Source organism: Lissotriton helveticus, chromosome 11 (genome assembly GCF_964261635.1).
Source record: "Lissotriton helveticus chromosome 11, aLisHel1.1, whole genome shotgun sequence".
NCBI classification, from domain to species: domain Eukaryota; kingdom Metazoa; phylum Chordata; class Amphibia; order Caudata; family Salamandridae; genus Lissotriton; species Lissotriton helveticus.
The window spans coordinates 160,791,637-160,812,258 of record NC_136072.1 but is presented as its reverse complement, the minus strand read 5'-3'; the positions used below and the strand labels follow the sequence as shown (position 1 = coordinate 160,812,258).

General features: G+C 49.1%; 1 protein-coding gene across 3 annotated transcripts in view; it reads left to right on the top strand.

Annotated features, from left to right (window-relative positions):
* Positions 1-20,622, top strand: part of PHC3 (polyhomeotic homolog 3) — a 627,291-nt gene that overhangs the window by 202,984 nt on the left and 403,685 nt on the right. For all 3 annotated transcript variants that reach the window (XM_078666127.1, XM_078666126.1, XM_078666128.1), the window contains one exon: positions 11,056-11,281. In XM_078666127.1, coding sequence (XP_078522253.1) covers positions 11,056-11,281 — 226 coding nt within the window. The remainder of the gene's footprint in view (positions 1-11,055; positions 11,282-20,622) is intronic.

Sequence of the window (20,622 nt, the reverse complement as noted above, 5' to 3'; positions counted from 1 at the left end):
GAGTTAAAGAAGGAAGCAGGTGGAAGAGAGCAGCAGATCAGCACGGAAGAAAAGAACAGGGAGTTAAAGAAGGAGGCGGGGTGGAAGAGAGCAGCAGATCAGCACAGGAGAAGAGAACAGGGAGTTAAAGAAGGAGACGGGTGGAAGAGAACAGCAGATCGGCACAGGAGAAGAGAACAGAACAGGGAGCTAGAGAGAGAGGCGGTGGAAGAGAGCAGAAGATCAGTACGGGAGAATAGAAGAGAACAGGGAATTAGAGAAGGAGATAGATAGGAGAAGAGAACAGGGAGTGCTGGAGGAAGAGAGCAGCAGATCCGCATATGAAAAGAGAACAGGGAGTTAGAGAAGGAGGTTGTGGAAAGGAACAGCAGATCAGCACAGGAGAAAAAAACAGGGAGCTAAAGGAGGAGGTGGGGTGGAAGAGAGGAGCAGATCAGCACAGGAGTAGAGAACAGTGAGTTAGAGAAGGATGTGTTAGGACACGGAACATGGCAAAGAAACAAACAGCGCTGCATCCACGGTAACCGGACTACAATCCCCATACCAAACCCCGGCGGGAACTACGCTACCCATCATGCTGCGCGCATGCGCGAGGCTAGCACACGGAAGGGACGGCATAAAACGGACCGGGATGTAGAAGACAGCCGTCGGATATTTCGAGTCCGCCGTGGAGTCCGTGATTCAACTCAGGTGAGCGGTACCTCTGGAGATAAGTTCTCTCACATCTTGGTCTACGCGCAACCAGGCGCCGGCATACCCTGTCCCCGCTCGAGGGTTTGAGCATTTACCTTCGCGCACTTGAAACGCCTACACGCCCTGTCCCCGCTCGAGGGTTCGAGCATTTACCTTCGCGCACTTGAAGCGCCTCCACACCCTGTCCCCGCTCGAGGGTTCGAGCATTTCAAACTTCACGCATTCGAAGCGCCAGCACGCCCAGTCCCCGCTCGAGGGTTCGAGCATAAACTTCGCGCATTTGAAGCGCCAGCTCGCCCAGTCCCCGCTCAAGGGTTCGAGCATTTACCTTCGCGCACTTGAAACGCCTACACGCCCTGTCCCCGCTCGAGGGTTCGAGCATTTACCTTCGCGCACTTGAAGCGCCTACACGCCCTGTCCCCGCTCGAGGGTTCGAGCATTTCAAACTTCGCGCATTCGAAGCGCCAGCATGCCCAGTCCCTGCTCGAGGGTTCGAGCATTGAACAGCGCATTGAAGCGCCATAGTACTCAGTCCCCGCTCGAGGGTATTCGAGTGACTTTGAACTCGAACACGCAGAGCGACAGTCCCCGTTCGAGGGTAATCGAACGAAGGGGCTTTGCCTATTGATTTCCCTTACTACTTATTTTTTGCCCTCTGTTGGGAGATGTCGGGACCGGCATCTATGCAGAGGACGAACTAGGGAGTACGCTTTCCTCTACCCCCGCTACCACAGTTCGAGTGGCATTGTCGGCCACTGCTTAGCACGGTGTCCTCTGTTGGGTGGCTGTCGGGACCGACAGTCGTGCAGAGGACGGTTGGACGCCCTTAACATCGGCTTCACCACACCTCTCTGGCCCTACAGCCTTGCTGTATTCATGTTCTCCTTTGTATGATTAAACCAACTAGTGTATCACCACAATATCGCGTTGTTACTGAGTTTCTGTTCCTACGGCTGTACCCACCTCAACCCCGGGGTACTCAGGGGATTACATAATATCCGACCTTATTAACCTTAATCCACCTCCTGGTTGAGAAAGGAAGAATGGCAGCCATGGACGACGTATTGGCCGCATTACTCGACGTACAAACAGAGCTAGCCGCATCTCGTCAGGAAACCGCTGACCTAAAGGCAAGGATGGACCAGGTACAGCGGAACCCCAACAACGCAGGGGCTCATGGCGCAGGCCCACAAACAGCGGTAGTGGTGGAAATGCCAGTCGCCATACCGTTGGCCACACCGGAAAGATACAGCGGTGACCCGGCGACTGTACAGGTGTTCATAACGCAGGTGGCTCTGCATTTCTCCTGTGAACCCAAGTCGTTTCCGACGAATCAGGCGAGGGTGGCTTTCATGATCTCGTATTTGGCAGGAAACGCGGCTCAATGGGCAGTTCCTTTGGTGAGCAGAGACGATCCATTGCTGTATGATTGGGAGGCTTTTCAGGAGGAGTTTGTCAAAGTCTTCGACAGAAGAGCTGATTCCTATGCAGCGGACCGCAAACTGCTTCAGCTGAAACAGGGGTCCACGGGCCTCGTCCAATATTTGAACGCGTTCAGGCGTCTCATAGCAGAAACCAAATGGCCACCGGCCAAACAGACAGCGCTTTTCCACCAGGGTCTGAGTGAGGAGCTGAAGGACGTAATCGCGCAGATAGACCCCCAACCTGCGCATTGCGAAGACCTGATCAGTCTGGCGCTACGCCTTGAGCATAGACTAAGCGAACGCCGTGGTGTGGGGCCAAGGAAGGACAAGACCCCCTCCACTTCAGGCCACACCAGTGCCACTGAACCGCCTACTAATCCACGGAACGAACCCATGGATATCGGGGCTGTCAGAGCCAGCCTAACAGCAACCGAGAAAGAAACCCGCAGGAAACTGGGCCTTTGTTTGTACTGCGGAAAAAAGGGACACTACGTCCGGGAGTGTCCGGTGAAACCTAGAACAGGACCCTCACGCCCCAGCCGGCTGTCCACCACGTCGGTGGAAAAGAAGGCGGTAAACTAACAGGCTCCCGGAACAATGAAGGGGATTCTGGGAGTCATGGATACATCCCTTCCGTACAGCGGCACGACTTAACCGGTTCCAGACACCTGTTCATTCCTCTGCGTGTCATGGTACAGGAGGTATGGGTCGCTGTTTCAGCAATGGTGGATTCCGGGGCCACGGGGCTGTTCATGGATGAGAAGGAGGCAGAAAGAATAGGGGTCCCACTTCTACCCTGTTCGACACCCGAGGATGTGTACGCGGTGGATGGGCGCCGTTTGGTTTCTGGGCCCATCAGTCAACACACGGGGAAGATGATGGCATGCTACGGACCGCAACATCAGGAAGACTTGGATTTCAACATTATCTGTGCCCCGCAATATGGCGTCATCTTGGGGTTACCATGGCTGAAGAAACACAACCCTTCCATCGATTGGGAAACACTCACCGTAAAGATGGATTCCCTGTTCTGTTCCCGGTTCTGCATGTCATCAGGGTGCTCAGTCACGGAGAAGGCACCAGGGTACGAGGTGGCCACGGCAGCCGAAAAGGAAGTAGCGCTCCCACGAGCGTATCTAAGATACCAGGACGTGTTTGATGATAGGCAGGCGGAAACGCTTCCTCCACATCGTACCTATGACTGTCAAATCGATCTGGTTCCGGGTGCTACTGTTCCTAGCGGGAGACTGTATGCGCTCTCAGAACCCGAGAACGTACACCTCCACTCATATTTGGATAATATGCTTAGGTTGGGGTTCATCAGGCCTTCCAAGTCCCCAGCGGCCTCTCCTCTTTTTTTTATCCCAAAAGCCAACGGAGAATTGCGCGCGTGCGTGGATTTTAGGGCGTTAAACGCCATAACAGTAAAGAACAGCTACCCCCTGCCACTCATCAACGTACTCCTGGAGCAGGTCAAGAGCGCAAAGGTATACACCAAGTTAGATCTGAAAGGGGCCTACCACCTCGTTCGTATGCGTGGAGGCGACGAATGGAAGACTGCGTTCAAGACAAGATATGGCCTCTTTAAATACAGAGTGATACCCTTTGGGCTGTATAACGCCCCTGCGGCGTTCCAGTTTTTCCTGAATGACGTGCTCCGAGACATTCTGGATGTCTATGTGGTAGTCTACATAGACGACATACTGGTGTATTCAGAAAACATGGAAGACCACGTGAAACACGTGTCATCTGTCCTGCAGATACTCAGAGAAAACTCCTTATACTGCAAGCTCAGCAAATGTGATTTCCACGTCACCACCGTGGAGTTCTTGGGGGTGATGCTAAGCCCCAACGGCCAGACGATGGCCGAAAGGAAAGTGAAGGCTGTTGTAGCTTGGCCGTCTCCCACGAACGTTAAGGAAGTGCAGAGCTTCCTTGGCTTTGCCAACTTTTATAGGAGGTTCATCGAGGGGTTTTCTGGGATGGTGGCTCCCATCACCCATTTGCTGAGGAAATCAACAACTTTTCTGTGGGACGCAGGAGCACAGAGAGCGTTCGAGGCGTTGAAACAAGCCTTCATCACTGCTCCTGTGTTGGCTCATCCCGACCCTGAACTACCGTACGTTGTGGAAGCTGACGCCTCCGATCTGGCAGTGGGGGCCATCCTCTCGCAGAGGAACGGAACAGGAGGGCTACATCCGGTGGCTTTCATGTCCAGGAAGCTTAACAACACCGAGAGGAATTACCATGTAGCCGAGAAGGAACTATTGGCCATCAGGGAAGCCTTCATGGAATGGAGGCACTTGCTGATGGGGGCCCGACACGTGGTCAGGGTGTTCACAGACCACCGGAACCTCCAGTTCATGACCTCGGCCAGACAGCTGTCGCCGCGTCAAATGAGGTGGATGCAGTTCTTCTCCGGCTTTCACTTCACCATCACGTACCGGCCGGGCACGGAAAACAAGAAAGCAGATGCTTTATCTAGGCAGTCCAGCGGTGGGGAGCGCCCCTCGCCGATCATCAGGCCCATCATCTCTCCAGGGGTTGTGGTAGGAGCTATCCAGCCGGGGGCCTTCCTCAGCGGTATCCAAAGAGGGATCCGCACTTTCGAGTGGAGGGCATGGCTTCAAAGACATGAGGAATGGAGGGTTAAGGACGGGATTCCGGTGAAGGGCGATTGCATCCTAGTCCCCAAGTCAAAACTGAGGAAACAGGTCTTCGTGTGGTGTCACGAGTCACCTAGCGCGGGACACTTTGGGCTGGAGAAGACGCTGGACTACGTGTTGCGGCGGTTTTGGTGGCCCTCGGTTCGAGCGGATGTTCGTGGGTGGGTTGCTGCATGCTCGGTATGCGCAACCATGAAATCAGATCACAGGCAGCCCCAGGGACTCTTGCGCCCTCTACCAACCCCGGTCTGACCCTGGGAACGCATTTCATTGGATTTCATAGTCGGGTTGCCCAAGGACAAAGGGTGTACCGCCATCCTCGTTGTGGTGGATTACCTCACCAAGATGGGACGTTTCGTCGCCTGCAAAGGGGTACCGACAGCGGGTCAACTGGCAGGCATTGTCCTGAAGGAGGTGGTGCGCGTACACGGCCTGCCCAGTGTGATCGTGTCGGACGGCGATCACAGTTCACGGCCCGGTTCTGGACGGCATGGTGTTCGGCTCTCCACATGACAACGGCCTTATCCACCAGCTATCACCCGCAGACGGACGGCCAAACGGAACGCCTCAACCAGACTCTGAAGCAGTATCTCCGATGTTTTATCGACCAGGGCAAGGAGGAGTGGGTGGATTTGTTGTGGCTTGCTGAAATCGCATACAATAACGCCACTCACAGCTCCACGAAGGTGTCGCCTTTCTACTGCACCTACGGTCACCACCCCAGGTTCCTTCCGTTGTCTCATCCTGTGGCAGCCTCCGGGGTGCCTGAAACCAACAGAAGGGTGGCCCACATCAAGGAAACGATCGGGAGGGCCAGAAGATGTTTGGTGACAGCCAAGGAGGCTTACAAGGCGTACGCTGACAGGAGAAGGTGGCCGGGGCCGATATACAGACAGGGGGATTACGTAGGGGTGTCCTCGAGAAACCTAAGATTCCGCAAACACAGCGTGTTCCACCCTCGATTCATTGGGCCATACAGAATCAACCTGTCTCAGCCCTGTAACGATGCGGTTGGAGCTTCCGGACAATATGCGGATCCATCCGGTGTTTCATGTGTCGCTTCTCAAACCGGCCCGCAAGGCCAGGCAGCCTGTCCCGTCTACGAATGTGGTAGAAGCCGACACGGAGTATGAGGTCGAGGGCATCAGAGATTCCAAATGGAGCAGGGGCAAGCTCTGGTATCTGGTGGCATGGAAAGGTTTCGGGCCGGAGGATCAAACGTGGGAACCTGTGTCAGGTTTAAGCGCACCTCGTTTGGTGTCCGCCTTCCACCGGAAGCATCCGGACAAGCCGGGCCCTGGTTAGGGGCGGTTGGTTGGAGGAGGATGTACTGTTAGGACACGGAACATGGCAAAGAAACAAACAGCGCTGCATCCACGGTAACCGGACTACAATCCCCATACCAAACCCCGGCGGGAACTACGCTACCCATCATGCTGCGCACGGCGGATGTGCGAGGCTAGCACACGGAAGGGACGGCATAAAACGGACCGGGATGTAGAAGACAGCCGTCGGATATTTCGAGTCCGCCGTGGAGTCCGTGATTCAACTCAGGTGAGCGGTACCTCTGGAGAGAAGTTCTCTCACATCTTGGTCTACGCGCAACCAGGCGCCGGCATACCCTGTCCCCGCTCGAGGGTTCGAGCATTTACCATCGCGCACTTGAAGCGCCTACACGCCCTGTCCCCGCTCGAGGGTTCGAGCATTTACCTTCGCGCACTTGAAGCGCCTCCACGCCCTGTCCCCGCTCGAGGGTTCGAGCATTTCAAACTTCGCGCATTCGAAGCGCCAGCACGCCCAGTCTCCGCTCGAGGGTTCGAGCATAAACTTTGCGCATTTGAAGCGCCAGCTCGCCCAGTCCCCGCTCGAGGGTTCGAGCATTTACCTTCGCGCACTTGAAGCGCCTACACGCCCTGTCCCGGCTCGAGGGTTCGAGCATTTCAAACTTCGCGCATTCGAAGCGCCAGCACGCCCAGTCCCCGCTCGAGGGTTCGAGCATTGAACAGCGCATTGAAGCGCCATAGTACTCAGTCCCCGCTTGAGGGTATTCAAGTGACTTTGAACTCGAACACGCAGAGCGACAGTCCCCGTTCGAGGGTTATCGAACGAAGGGGCTTTGCCTTTTGATTTCCCTTACTACTTATTTTTTGTCCTCTGTTGGGAGATGTCGGGACCGGCATCTATGCAGAGGACGAACTAGGGAGTACGCTTTCCTCTACCCCCGCTACCACAGTTCGAGTGGCATTGTCGGCCACTGCTTAGCACGGTGTCCTCTGTTGGGTGGCTGTCTGGACCGACAGTCGTGCAGAGGATGGTTGGACGCCCTTAACATCGGCTTCACCCCACCTCTCTGGCCCTACGACCTTGCTGTATTCATGTTCTCCTTTGTATGATTAAACCAACTAGTGTATCACCACAATATCGCGTTGTTACTGAGTTTCTGTTCCTACGGCTGTACCCACCTCAACCCCGGGGTACTCAGGGGATTACAGGATGCAATGTGGAAGAGAGCAGCAGATCAGCATAAGAGAACAGGGAGTTAAAGAAGGAGGTGGGGTGGAAGAGAGCAGCAGGTCAGCAGAGGGCTAAAAGAAGAGAACAGGGAGTTAAGAGAAGGAGGTGGTTGGAAGAGAGCAGCAGATCAGCACAGCAGAAGAGAACAGGGAGTTACAGAAGGAGGTGGGTGGAAGAGAGCAGCAGATTAGCACAGGCGAAGAGAACATGGAGTTAAAGAAGGAGGTGGTGTGGAAGAGAGCAGCAGAACAGGACGGGAGAAGAGAACAGGGAGGTAGAGAAGGATGCAATGTGGAAGAGAGCAGCAGATCAGCATAAGAGAACAGGGAGTTAAAGAAGGAGGTGGGGTGGAAGAGAGCAGCAGGTCAGCAGAGGGCTAAAAGAAGAGAACAGGGAGTTAGAGAAGGAGGTGGGGTGGAAGAGAGCAGCAGGTCAGCAGAGGGCTAAAAGAAGAGAACAGGGAGTTAGAGAAGGGGGTGGGTGGAAGAGAGCAGCAGATCAGCACAGCAGAAGAGAACAAGGAGTTAGAGAAGGAGGTGGGTGGAAGAGAGCATCAGATCAGCACAGCATAAGAGAACAGGGAGTTACAGAAGGAGGTGGGTGGAAGAGAGCAGCAGATTAGCACAGGCGAAGAGAACATGGAGTTAAAGAAGGAGGTGGTGTTGAAGAGAGCAGCAGAACAGGACGGGAGAAGAGAACAGGGAGGTAGACAAGGAGGCAGGTTGAACAGAGCTGCAGATCAGCTCTGGAGAAGAGAAGTGAACAGGGAGTTAGAGAAGTAGTTGGGTGGAAGAGAGCAGCAGATCAGCACAGGAGAATAGAACAGGGAGTTTGAGAAAGAGGCGAGTGGAAGAGAACAGCAGATTAGCATAGGAGAAGAAAATGGAGTTAAAGAAGGAGGCGGGTTAGAAGAGAGCAGCAGATCAGCACATGAGAAGAGAACATGGAGTTAGAGAAGGAGGCAGGGTGGAAGAGATCAGCAGTTCTGCACGGGAGAAGAGAAGAGAACAGGGAGTTAGAGAAGGAGTTTGTTGGAAGAGAGGAACAGATCAGCACAGCAGAAGAGAACACGGAGTTAAAGAAGGAGGTGGGGTGGAAGAGAGCAGCAGATCAGCACAGGAGAAGAAAATAGAATAGGGAATTAGAGAAGGAGGTGTGGTGAAAGTGAGCATCAGTTCAGCAGAAGTTAACAGAGTTAAAATGCAATGCAATATGTTTCTCATTTGGAAAGTTTGAGCTATTGCTATTGTAAATGACCAATTTTATTTTAATGTTTTGTTGTGGAAAGTAGTGAAAGTAATTGCTTTGTCACTTACAACGCTAATAGTTATAACTTTTGCAAATGTGACACCTATAGCATTTGTAATGCAATATGTGTTGTATTTATGTGACTTACATGTATTGATATTACAAACACTGGTTTGGATTTGGATGGTGGAGTTGGATTTGGAGGGTGGATTTGGAGGGTGGATTTGGAGGGTGGAGTTGGAGGGTGGAGTTTGCTTTTGATTTGGAGGGTGGAGTTGGAGGGTGGAGTTGGCTTTTGATTTGGAGGGTGGAGTTGGCTTTTGATTTGGAGGGTGGAGTTGGAGGGTAGAGTTGGATGGTGGATTTGGATGTAGGATTTTGATTTGGTGGGTGGAGTTGGAGGGTGGATTTGGAGGGTGGAGTTGCATTTTGAGTTTGAGGGTGGAGTTTTAGTTTGAGGGTGGAGTTTTAGTTTGAGGGTGGAGTTGGAGTTTAAGGGTGGAGTTGGAGTTTGAGGGTGGAGTTGGAGTTTGAGGGTGGAGTTGGAGGGTGGATTTGGATTTGGAGGGTGGAGTTGGAGGGTGGAAGGTGGAGTTGGAGGGTGGAGTTGGAGGGTGGATTTGGAGGGTGGATTTGGAGGGTGGATTTGGATTTGAAGGGTGGACTTGGAGGGTGGAGTTGGATTTGGAGAGTGGAGTTGGATTTGAAGGATAGAGTTGGATTTGGAGGGTGTATTTGAAGGGTGTATTTGGAGGGTGTATTTGGAGGGTGTATTTGGAGGGTGTATTTGGAGGGTGTATTTGGAGGGTGGAGTTGGAGGGTGGAGGGTGGAGTTGGATTTGGAGAGTAGAGTTGGAGGGTGGAGTTGTAGGGTGGCGTTGTAGGGTGGATTTGGAGGGTAGAGTTGGATTTGGAGAGTAGAGTTGGATTTGGAGAGTGGAGTTGGAGGGTGGAGTTGGATTTGAAGGATAGAGTTGGATTTGGAGGGTGTATTTGAAGGGTGTATTTGAAGGGTGTATTTGGAGGGTGTATTTGGGGGGTGGAGTTGGAGGGTGTATTTGGAGGGTGTATTTGGAGGGTGTATTTGGAGGGTGGAGTTGGAGGGTGGAGTTGGAGGGTGGAGTTGGAGGGTGGAGAGTAGAATTGGAGGGTGGAGTTGGATTTGGAGAGTAGAGTTGGAGGGTGGAGTTGGAGGGTGGAGGGTGGAGTTGGAGGGTGGAGTTGGAGGGTGGAGTTGGAGGGTGTAGGGTGGAGTTGTAGGGTGGAGTTGTAGGGTGGAGTTGTAGGGTGGAGTTGTAGGGTGGAGTTGTAGGGTGGAGTTGTAGGGTGGAGTTGTAGGGTGGAGTTGTAGGGTGGATTTGGAGAGTGGAGTTGGATTTGGAGAGTGGAGTTGGATTTGGAGAGTGGAGTTGGATTTGGAGAGTGGAGTTGGATTTGGAGAGTGGAGTTGGATTTGGAGAGTGGAGTTGGATTTGGAGGGTGGAGTTGGATTTGGAGAGTGGATTTGGATTTGGAGAGTGGAGTTGGATTTGGAGAGTGGAGTTGGATTTGGAGAGTGGAGTTGGAGGGTGGAGTTGGATTTGGAGAGTGGAGTTGCATTTGGAGAGTGGAGTTGGAGGGTGGAGTTGGATTTGGAGGTGGGGAAGCGGTAGCCTTTGAAGTCTGATGCCTTGAGGCTCAGACAAAGGGTGTGTGTGACGTGGCTGGTGTGCAAATGGCAAGCGCGTGGATGCGAGGCGGCTCGGGGAGAGCTAATGGCAAGCGCGTACACGGGCACATGCACTGTGTGTAATCCACCTTTCCAAAGACTCTTGATCAGCTTTCCTGATCCACCTCTATATGTCTCGAGCTGCAATGCGCTTGCGCATTGGCAGGTCGAGACCTAAAAAGGGAGGAAAAACAAGGTGAAAATCCTCAGAGAAGTTTATAGCAATAAAATGAGTTACTCTAGGTTGTCAGTCGTAGTTAGGTAAAATCATGTTTGGCTAGAACAGCACTTGGGGCCATACTAGATAAATGAATATGAGATACTACATTATGTTTCTGAGAACTAGCCCCATTATTAATAGGATCTACTATGATGAAGAATCATGTTTATCTCCAACAAAAGTTGGTCATATGCCGACAATAAGTGTAGTGTACTAAATAGAATAAAAAGGGGATATGCTAGGACACACATTATTATAGTGTCAGCAAGTCAATGAGTTATGTTTAAAATTATGTTTAAAGATTTTAAATTTTTAAATAAATTATGTTTTAAATTTTGTAGAACAAGGGGAATGGATTGACTGAAATAAGTATGTTTTTGGGTTTAATGACTCCTCATGTAAACATATGATTCCATATATGCTAACAAAGGAATTAGTGCAGGTACTGAGTTGGAGATGCACAGGCCAGGTAATCATAAAGTGGAAATAATAATGTATAAAATATGGATTTCAGTAACCCTGCTTTGAGTTTACTGTCTGAAGGAGATCTCAACTGATCTTTAGTAATATTGTTTTTTCTAGGTTCAGAATGCGGCTCTGCATAGTCAACAATTGGGAGCACTTTCATGCTCGCAGAAAAGTCCACCCAGAATCTGTACAACAGCTGTAAGCCACAAGCAAACTGTAACTAGTCCAAAAGTCACACAATCAGATATTTCAGTTGAGATAAACAGGAAAAGTCCTAGCCAAGAATCTCGTTCTACAACTGTCACTCATACATCAAGTTTGCATCAAATAATGCCGACAGGTTGGTTGAAACCTCTTTTATAATATGAAAGAGTATATAACTTTATAATTAAGTTAATTGCATTTCATATTTTCACGTTTCTTTCATTTATAACAGTGCTATTGTTGAAGATTTAAATGTTCTAGAACTTGATGATACACAAACATGCAGCTATATATATTTCTGATAGATACATCTGCCAGTGGATTCCTCACCTTGTGAATATCCCCCTTGTGTCAGCAACATTAGGTAATTCTTTTTGTAGCTTCGCGCCGACGTGGACGACGTCATAGAGGCACGGCATCGCACGCGACTCCGCTGATGTCACCGACACCATAATAGGCCCACGCCGGCGTGATGACATCAGTTCCCTTTTTTCCACGTCGTCGACGCTAACGGTTTCGGGGAATCTCTGTAGCTGTTTGGTAACTTTGTTACTGTTTTCTCTATTTTCCTGCTTCTTTGTGTCTCCCGCGATGTCGACTAAGAAGACCGGGTTCAAGCCTTGTGGAGAGTGCGGCAAGATGAGGTCGATCACGGACCCGCACAAGGATTGTATCTGGTGCCTGAGTTCGGACCATGATGTCGATGACTGCTCTTCGTGTAGTAAAATGAACCCGAAGGCCCTTCGTGAGAGGGAGACCAAGCTTCTGATGGCGAAATTGAGAGGAAGTAAGGAAAAGAAGACTTCAGGATCACGTTCGAAAAGGGCGAGGTCGAGGTCGCGGTCAAGATCCCGTACGGCGTCGCCTTCGAGGTCTTCATCTGATCAGGCTTCGAAGTCGAAGAATAAACATAAGAAACGAAGGCATGGGTCTCGACATCATTCCGGTAAGGATTCGGACTCGAGACCGAAGTCGCCTAAGAAGAAGCATGGGAAGGATTCTGTGTCCCCATCGCCAGAAGTCTTGGATCCAGAAGGTGAGGTTTCGCCTTTGGAATCGCGAGCTCGTTCAACGACTCCAGTTCCGAATCCATCTCCGGTTCCGTCCCCGGCTCAAGAGGATGAAGAGGTCCCTTTGGATGAGGGTTCAGTACCTGTGGAAGAAGAGGCGAATCTGGAGCCTATAAAGGGTCAGTCTGAGGTTTCTCACCCTCCTTTCCCGGCCCCAGGTCAAGACCCTTCGGCATTTTTAAATGCTATGTATGGTGTCTTTTCCAGACAATGGTACCCCTCTGGTGCACCTTCGGGTCCTATGGGTCCTCTGGCTTTTAATTTAGGAGTTCCCCACTCCTATGCTCCAGCTCCCTTTATGCCTTTCATGCTGGCTCTGACGCCGCCTTGGCAGTACTCGGCTCCGCCAAGGTCGTCGACGCCGTTACCGACGTCGCCTGCTCTGAGTCGACCTCGTGAACAGCGCCCTGGGCCTTCGGAGTCGATCCTGACGTCGATCCCGGCTCCGTCGGAGTCGTTCACGGATCCGATGGCCCGGCTGTTTAAGGAGAGATCTAGGAGGGATGCTCAGCGCCTTTTGGAAGAACAAAGGTATAGGGAGGCTGAGGCTGAGATGGAGGAAGGTGAGCTTCACGATGATTGTTTTGAAGATCTAGCGGAGTGGTCTGGAGCTTTCTCCTGAATGGGAGCTTCCATCTGTATCTGATGCTCCTTCAAAGGATGTTAAGCCATACCACATGGTCATGAGGAAGGCTGCAGAACTTTTGAATGTAACCTTGCCTACAGTTGAATTTAAATCTAATCTTCTGACTGAGGTTCTCCATTCCCCAAGTTCTGTGATTGAGCCGTTGCTCCCTTTTAATGAGGCGTTAACTGAGCATTTTTTGGAGGTTTGGAGCAAGCCTCTAACCGCTCCTGCAGTGTCTAAAAGTGTTGCTAGGAGGTATAGAGTTGCACCTGGGGACCCTGAATTTTTAACGTCACATCCTTCGCCAGAAAGTCTTGTAATTCAGGCAGCTTGTTCTAAGAAGACTGTGGGCGCATTTCCTTAAGTGCCTGGGGATACGGATGCCAAGAAACAGGACCAGACTGCTAAGAAGTCCTTTTCTTCAGCAAGTATGGCTTTAAAGTCAACTAATGCCACTTGCCTTATGGGGAGATACATTCATGCCCTTATGGATTCGCTGCGTCTGTTGGCTCCTAAAATTCCTGATGACAACAGGAAGGATTTTGAAGAAGTGTTGACTGACGCACAGGCGGCTGCACGCCAGGTGATCCAGAGTGGGCTGGACACTGCTGATTCGGTTGCTCGCATCATGGGAACCGCTGTTGCCTCTAGGAGATCTGCCTGGCTGAAGTCATCGGACTTTTCAGCGGAAGTTCAGGCCGCTTTATTGGATATGCCTTTTGACGGTGTTGGGCTTTTTGGAAAAAAAGCTGACGCAGCCGTAGAGAAATTTAAGGACAGTAGGGCTACTGCCAAATCTTTGGGGCTGCAGACCAGGGGTTCATCTATCAAAAGGTATAGAGGTTTTGGACGTTCTTCCTTTCGCCCCTACCGGCAAGGTCAGCAGCAGCAGCAGCAGCAGCAGCAGAACCCCCTGTACAGGTCTTACAGGGGTAAGCAAAGAGCTAGTCTTCGAGGACGTCAGGCCTCCTCCTCCTCCACCTGTTACTCCTGCAGGAGGAATTCCAGACACTGTTAAGAAAGGGTGCAATAGAGTTGGTTCCAGAGCAGGAAAGGCGTCAGGGATGCTACTCCCGGTATTTCCTGATACCCAAGAAATATGGCAGGCTTCGTCCAATCGTGGATCTCAGGATCTTGAACCTTTACCTGAATCAGGAGAAGTTCAAGATGCTCACCCTTGCACAGGTTCTTCAGGCGCTGATGGAAGAAGACTGGATGGTGTCAATAGACTTGCAGGATGCATATTTTCACATCCCTGTCCTGCAGTCGCACAGGAAGTATCTCCGTTTTACGGTGGGTTCACAGCTCTACCAGTTTGTGGTCCTACCGTTTGGTCTTACTACTGCGCCTTGAGTTTTCACCAAGGGGATGGCTGTGGTGGCGGCACATCTCATAAGAAGGGGGATACCGGTATTCCCGTATCTGGACGATTGGCTGATCAAAGCAGAATCCCCAGAGATAGTTCTCCATCATTGGCAAGAAACAACTCAGTTGTTACACAGGTTAGGTTTTTCGATAAATGTACCCAAATCTCACCTGGTGCCCTCCCAGCGCAACCTGTTCATAGGTGCGGTACTGGACACAACTGTGTGTCGTGCATTCCCTCTACCTCAAAGGATTCGTGACATACAGGAGTTGATTCCTTTATTTCACAATGGAGCGGTCGTTCCAGTTCTGAAGGTCCTTCGCCTGCTCGGTCTGATGGCTTCTGCATTCTGTTGGTCAACCATGCACGCTAGCACATGAGGTCGCTTCCAGTGGTGCCTCCGCAGGCAGTGGTATCAGCACAACGGAGATCTCAGGGAGTTTGTGAGGATCTCCAGAGAAGCTGCAGCGGATATGACTTGGTGGGGAGTGGAAGGCAACTTGTCTCAAGGAAAGCCTTTTCAACTGCCTCCATCAGTGGCCACAGTGATAACGGATGCATCCACTCTAGGGTGGGGTGCTCATCTGGGGGATCTGGAGGTCCAGGGTCTTTGGTCTCCAGAGGAAAGGTTGCTTCACATCAACCTTCTGGAATTGCGGGCTATACGTCTGGCGCTCAAGGCCTTCCTCCCTTCCCTTCGCGGTCGGTCGGTTCAGGTCCTGACGGACAACACCACCGCGATGTGGTATGTCAACAAGCAGGGAGGAGTAGGGTCGCAGTGTCCCTGCAGAGAGGCTCTGCGTCTCTGGTCCTGCGTTCAGGATCATCAGATTTGTCTGATGGCAAATCATCTGGCCGGAGTTCTGAACGTGCGTGCAGACAGTCTCAGTCAGTAGTTCTCAGCCGACCACGAGTGGAGGCTTCATCCAGAGGTAGTTTGTCACGTCTTTCGGACGTGGGGGACTCCTCAAGTGGACCTGTTCGCCACCCTGCTCACTGCCTGTCATTCTGCAGCCTCCAGTATCCGATGCGGGGAGCCTTGGGGGACGCGTTTCAGTTGAGTTGGGACTCACGGCTTCTTTACGTGTTTCCCCCCATACCCTTGATTCCTTGGGTTCTGAGGAAGATTCACCAAGACCGGGCCCAAGTAATATTGATCGCCCCGAATTGGCCAAGAAGGGTGTGGTACACAGATCTTCTCCACCTCTCCTCGTGCCCGCCGCTCCATCTCTCTTTCAGGGCAGATCTCCTCTCTCAGATGGAGGGGCAGGTTCAACACCCCCCCCTCCAGACCTTACACCTTCATGCCTGGAGATTGAACGGGGCAACCTGAATTCCTTTTCTCTCCCACACGATGTGGTGGATGTCATTCTTTCGGCCAGGCGTGACTCCACTAAATCAATCTATTCGTACAGATGGTCTAAATTTGTCTCTTGGTGTGGAGAGAAATCCGTTGACCCTTTGAAGGCTCGTTTGTCTGATATACTACAGTTTGCACTTTCTTTGGCGCAGCAAGGGTTTGCTGTTGCCACAGTTAAGGGTTATCTTTCGGCTTTGTCAGCATTTCTCTGTTTGCCGGATCAGCCATCATTGTTTAAATCTCCTGTGGTTTTAAGATTTCTTAAGGGTCTCACTAATAAATTCCCTCCTACTCCCTTTATTGTGCCTCAATGGGACGTAAATCTTGTCTTAACCTACTTGATGGGTTTTCCCTTTGAACCCTTGCACAAGTGTCCCATGAGACTTTTGTCTTTTAAGACGGTCTTCCTGGTCGCAATTACCTCGGCAAGGAGGGTAAGTGAGCTTCAAGCTCTTAGTTCCCATTCTTGACCATTCATGCTGAACGAATGGTTCTTAGGACCAGGGCTGCTTTTCTGCCTAGGGTGGTAACTCCCTTCCATCTGGGACAGTCTATTACCCTTCCTACCTTTTATCCTCCCCCTCACCCTTCCAAGGAGGAGGAGGAGCTACACCGTCTGGACCCTAAGAGGGCGGTGAGCTTTTATCTCGATAGGGCTAAAGACTATCGTGTGGATGACCAGCTCTTTGTGGGATTTGCTGGTAGCAAGAAAGGAAGAGCGGTGCACAAGCGCACTCTTTCAAGATGAATTATTCTATTCATCAAGATCTGCTACTCCTTGGCGGGTAAGGACCCTCCAGAGGGTATAAGAGCTCCCTCTACTAGAGCAAATTCATCAACAACTGCTCTGTCTAGAGGTGTACCTGTAGAGGACATTTGTAGAGCAGCGACTTGGGCCTCCCTCCACACTTTTGCAAAGCATTACTGCTTAGATAGTGAGGTGAGGAGGGATGGTCATTTTGCGTGCTCTGTCCTTCAAGATTTTCTAGTATAGAAGAGTGGACACCCTCCTCCGGGAGTGGGGACTGCTATGGGAATCTAATCACAAGGTGAGGAATCCACTGGCATATGTATCTATCAGAAGAACAAGTTACTTACCTTTGATAATGCTTTTTCTGGTAGATACAGTATCTGCCTGTGGATTCCTCACTGACCCACCCGTCTCCCCGTTGTCCACTCTTCTATACCTGAGTTACTGTATTATAATGTATATATATATATTATTGTCAAGGAAATGTTTTGTTTCAATTGCTTTCCTGCATTTGCTTCACACTGTGTGTGTTATCTTCACATTTATATACTGTGTATACTGTGTATATATATACTGTATACGTGCCTCTATGACGTCGTCCACCTCGGAGCGACGCTACAAAAAGAATTTCCGAATGTTGCTGACGCAAGGGGGAAATTCACAAGGTGAGGAATCCACAGGCAGGTACTGTATCTACCAGAAAAAGCGTTACCGAAGGTAAGTAACTTGTTCTTCACAAACTTAAATTATTGGTTTGCCATTTTTGTGCTGCAGTTACTTACCCTTTTTAGAATGAGTAGGCCAGCATGCATAACCATTTTGTTAATCTCACTTGGAAATGGCATCCAGTTTTTGATGAAAACCTAGTATTACATTATTAATCTACAACTCAAAACAGGCTCCTTTTAAAGGTGTTCAAAGTATTGAAAGTTGCACAGAAGGTACTGCTTCTTTAGTCTGTCCCTAAGTAAAGAAGAGATTAAAATAATCTTCTGTTTTTATATTAGCTACCTTTCAATTTTAATGAGGTTGCGTTTACACCCTGGGACCATCTCAATTTTCTTTTGAATTTCACATTTGAAAATGTAGGGGTGGGTTTGGGCTTATTATCGAGCATATACTCTATCTCAAACCCTAGGTGAACAAAACAGTATGATATGTTGATTGATGTAATCACATCTGGATTGACTGTTGTCTGTTATCCTCCTCAGATTTCACACAGATGGTAAAAATGCCGCCATTGATATAATGAACAACTACAATATGCTTTATGAATAGAATGTTTCTTGTTTAATGACTACTTAAGCAGTAGTGAAAATAAAGATTTTGTCTTTCTGAAAACTAGAATAGTTGCACTTCACAACAAGAGTCTGTATGCCTGGCCTGACCACAGTGGCAGAAAAGATTTGTTGTTGTGGGCTGCCACAACCTAGGAGCTCTCTGTTATCTTTAGTGTCAGGTTTAGTGTATATATAGAAGTGTGACAATCTGGGGTCTGGCATGTAAATTGTTCAGTAGGTTGAATAGGGTGTTCTCTTAGTGATCTGTTGGCCTGTGTGTTCTGCTGGTGTTAGATATGCAGGTAATTTGTTTTAATACATGTTTCTTGATCTACTTACAGGGAGCACCTTCTTTCTTTTTATTGTCGATAAGTCAATAGCCTATGTGCGTTCCATCTGCATTGCTTACACTAGCTACCCCAGGATCTCATGCAGTTTAGGGTTGTAATGACTCAAGTATGGTAGAAAGATTTAAATAGGTTTTGCATTTTGTAATCTGCTAGAGGCACAATTTAATATAACTGAAGAGGAATTATTGCTGTGTCAACGAAATGTCAAAAGTTTATAGCCTTTTTTGTGGGAAAGATAATGTGGTATTACGACAGACTAAAACTAATATAGCAATTAACTATATTACTATGTAACAAGGTATTATTACCTAAGGAATGTGATTGCTAGATTGTTTTGTTAGACAGTTAAGTTCCTTCACTCCTGTTTTGGAGGTTGACTGTAAAAATATTTGCACTGATTTCTTATCTAAATTGATATTGCAAACGTTTGTCTTTGAGACTATTACGGTTGTACTAAATATACTTTTATCGTGCTTTTGCTAGGGAATGTTTTCCTAAAAGAACTGCAGCATGAGTGTGATCTAGTTTGAGTTTTGTGAAATGGTCTTTGACTGAGTTTGCTGTGTATCCGTACCTACGGTGGCGGCTGCTTTGGACGGAGGAGGTGTGGTGGGGAGGGGGGTAATTGGAAAAAAATGTTTTTTTTCGACGTACCTTCTTCGCCATTGCACTCTTCTCCTCCGTCCTCACTCTGCATCATCACTGGAGGCACCCAGGCTACCAGCCTCTTACAGCCAATCACAACTCTGCATTAGCAGCATCGTGAATTGGTCTGCCTGGCTGTTTGGCTCCTCAGGCAGTGCCTGGGCATGTTCTCCACTGGGCTGTACAACACAGTCAGGCGGGGAACATGCTAAGTGCGCTTAATTGTTTGGTCGGCCCAAGTAGAAACGGCCTAGCAATCATGCACATTTTGCAAGTACAAAAACCACTCCTCACTGTGCTCAGCCCCGCCCCGCCTTGCCTCCAATCCCTTGCAGAAAAATAAAATGATATCAGCTATCATTTTTTTTGCACTGCTCGAATAGCAGTGGGGCGACGCTCCTCCACCTTAGTGGAGGAGCCACCACTGCCTGCCTGTGGCCTTATACGATCTTCAAACCTTTGGTTAAACACCAATTCTCTTGAGACAGTGTTCAGTTTGCAGTGAATGTTAAAATACCTGTAGTGGGATCTTTGCAGCGTCTGCTGTAGTCTTTTAAGTTTAAACCACACATCATGATAGGTTGTACTCTATTTGGGCTGCATACTGTTATGCTGCCAAGCCTGTCAATGCAAAGCAAATTTGTTTGACCTATGCACCTACTCATCATGGCCTGGATCCTCTGCAAACTCTGCTGGCTGACCTTCAAACCTATTATTCAGAACTATCCTTTCTTCCTGGTTCAGTTGCCCTCCTTTTTATTTGACGTGTGAGCTTTTAGAGTAGAAATACCCTTCCATTTGAAGCATCTCTGTTCGAAACAGCATGCAGCCTAAAAGAATCCTTCAGCCATGCCACAATCACTACTGCAATCCTTGTCTATTGACACCAGGAAGGAGCTAACCCTAAGAAGTGCACCCTGCCCAGTGCCTACAAACATCATAAAACCCATTTAATCTGTTAACCCCTGATAAAATACTTCTTGATTGTTAAAGTTTTAGTATCTTCAAATCACTTTACTGCAGTTGTTCCAAGTGTTTTGCATGCTCCGATTTTACTGTACTGGTTAACTGTTTTATTTTACTGCTCTTAGTAATTGTGAAAACGGGTTAAACATGGCGCATACTAATGTGACACACTAATACGACATTGAAAAAAAATGCTTCTTTTTCATGGTCACTCCTATTTTTGTGACTGATTCTACTGGATGCTTGACTCTGTGCACTGGGGCTCTGGTAACTAGGACTCAGTACTTTAACCCCTAAAACATGTCGAAATTGCCTAAACTCCTAATTGGCATATTTAGTGTACCTAGAAGTCCCTAGTATATGGTACACAATGTACCAAGGGCCTGAAATGTAAATGTCACTAGTGGATGACAGCACATATTGTGCCACCACTAAAGTGACAAACATGACTATAGGCTTGAGCAGATTTAACCTGAAATTTAATCTGTCAAATGTATCCCTTTTATCATATGTAAATCCTCCTTTCAGATATTAATTTGTAACCCCCAAGTCGGCTTTAATGCCCAATAAAGCAGGGTGCAGGATATTTAAAAGAAAGACATGGAATTTTAAAGTATAACATGTCCTTATAGTAGCACAATGGTACAGCACCCCACACAGTATATCTTTTACAATAACATTGAATACATTCTTCAAAAAAACATTTCAGTAGGACTGGAGGTTCTTTTTTTCTTTCCTTTTATTAACAATCTTCCAGTTTAAAAAGAAGAAACGTAGCCAACGCGTTTCGTCCGTAGGACTTCTTCAGGGCGGAAAGTTTTTCTACGGATTTCAAAGTTGTCACACAAATCTTTTTATGAGGCAATTGCTATCACGGCTTTAAATTTGTCAATAACGACCTTTTCATTTGTGGCTGTTTTGAAAAAAATTATCTTTTCTTATTCCTTTGGATCGAGTGAGACGGCAGACGCAGCGCTTAACCGAAAAATGATGGGGTGTGGACAGTGAATAGATACGTTCCACATGACCAGAGCTCAGCATACACAGAAGGATTTGACTGT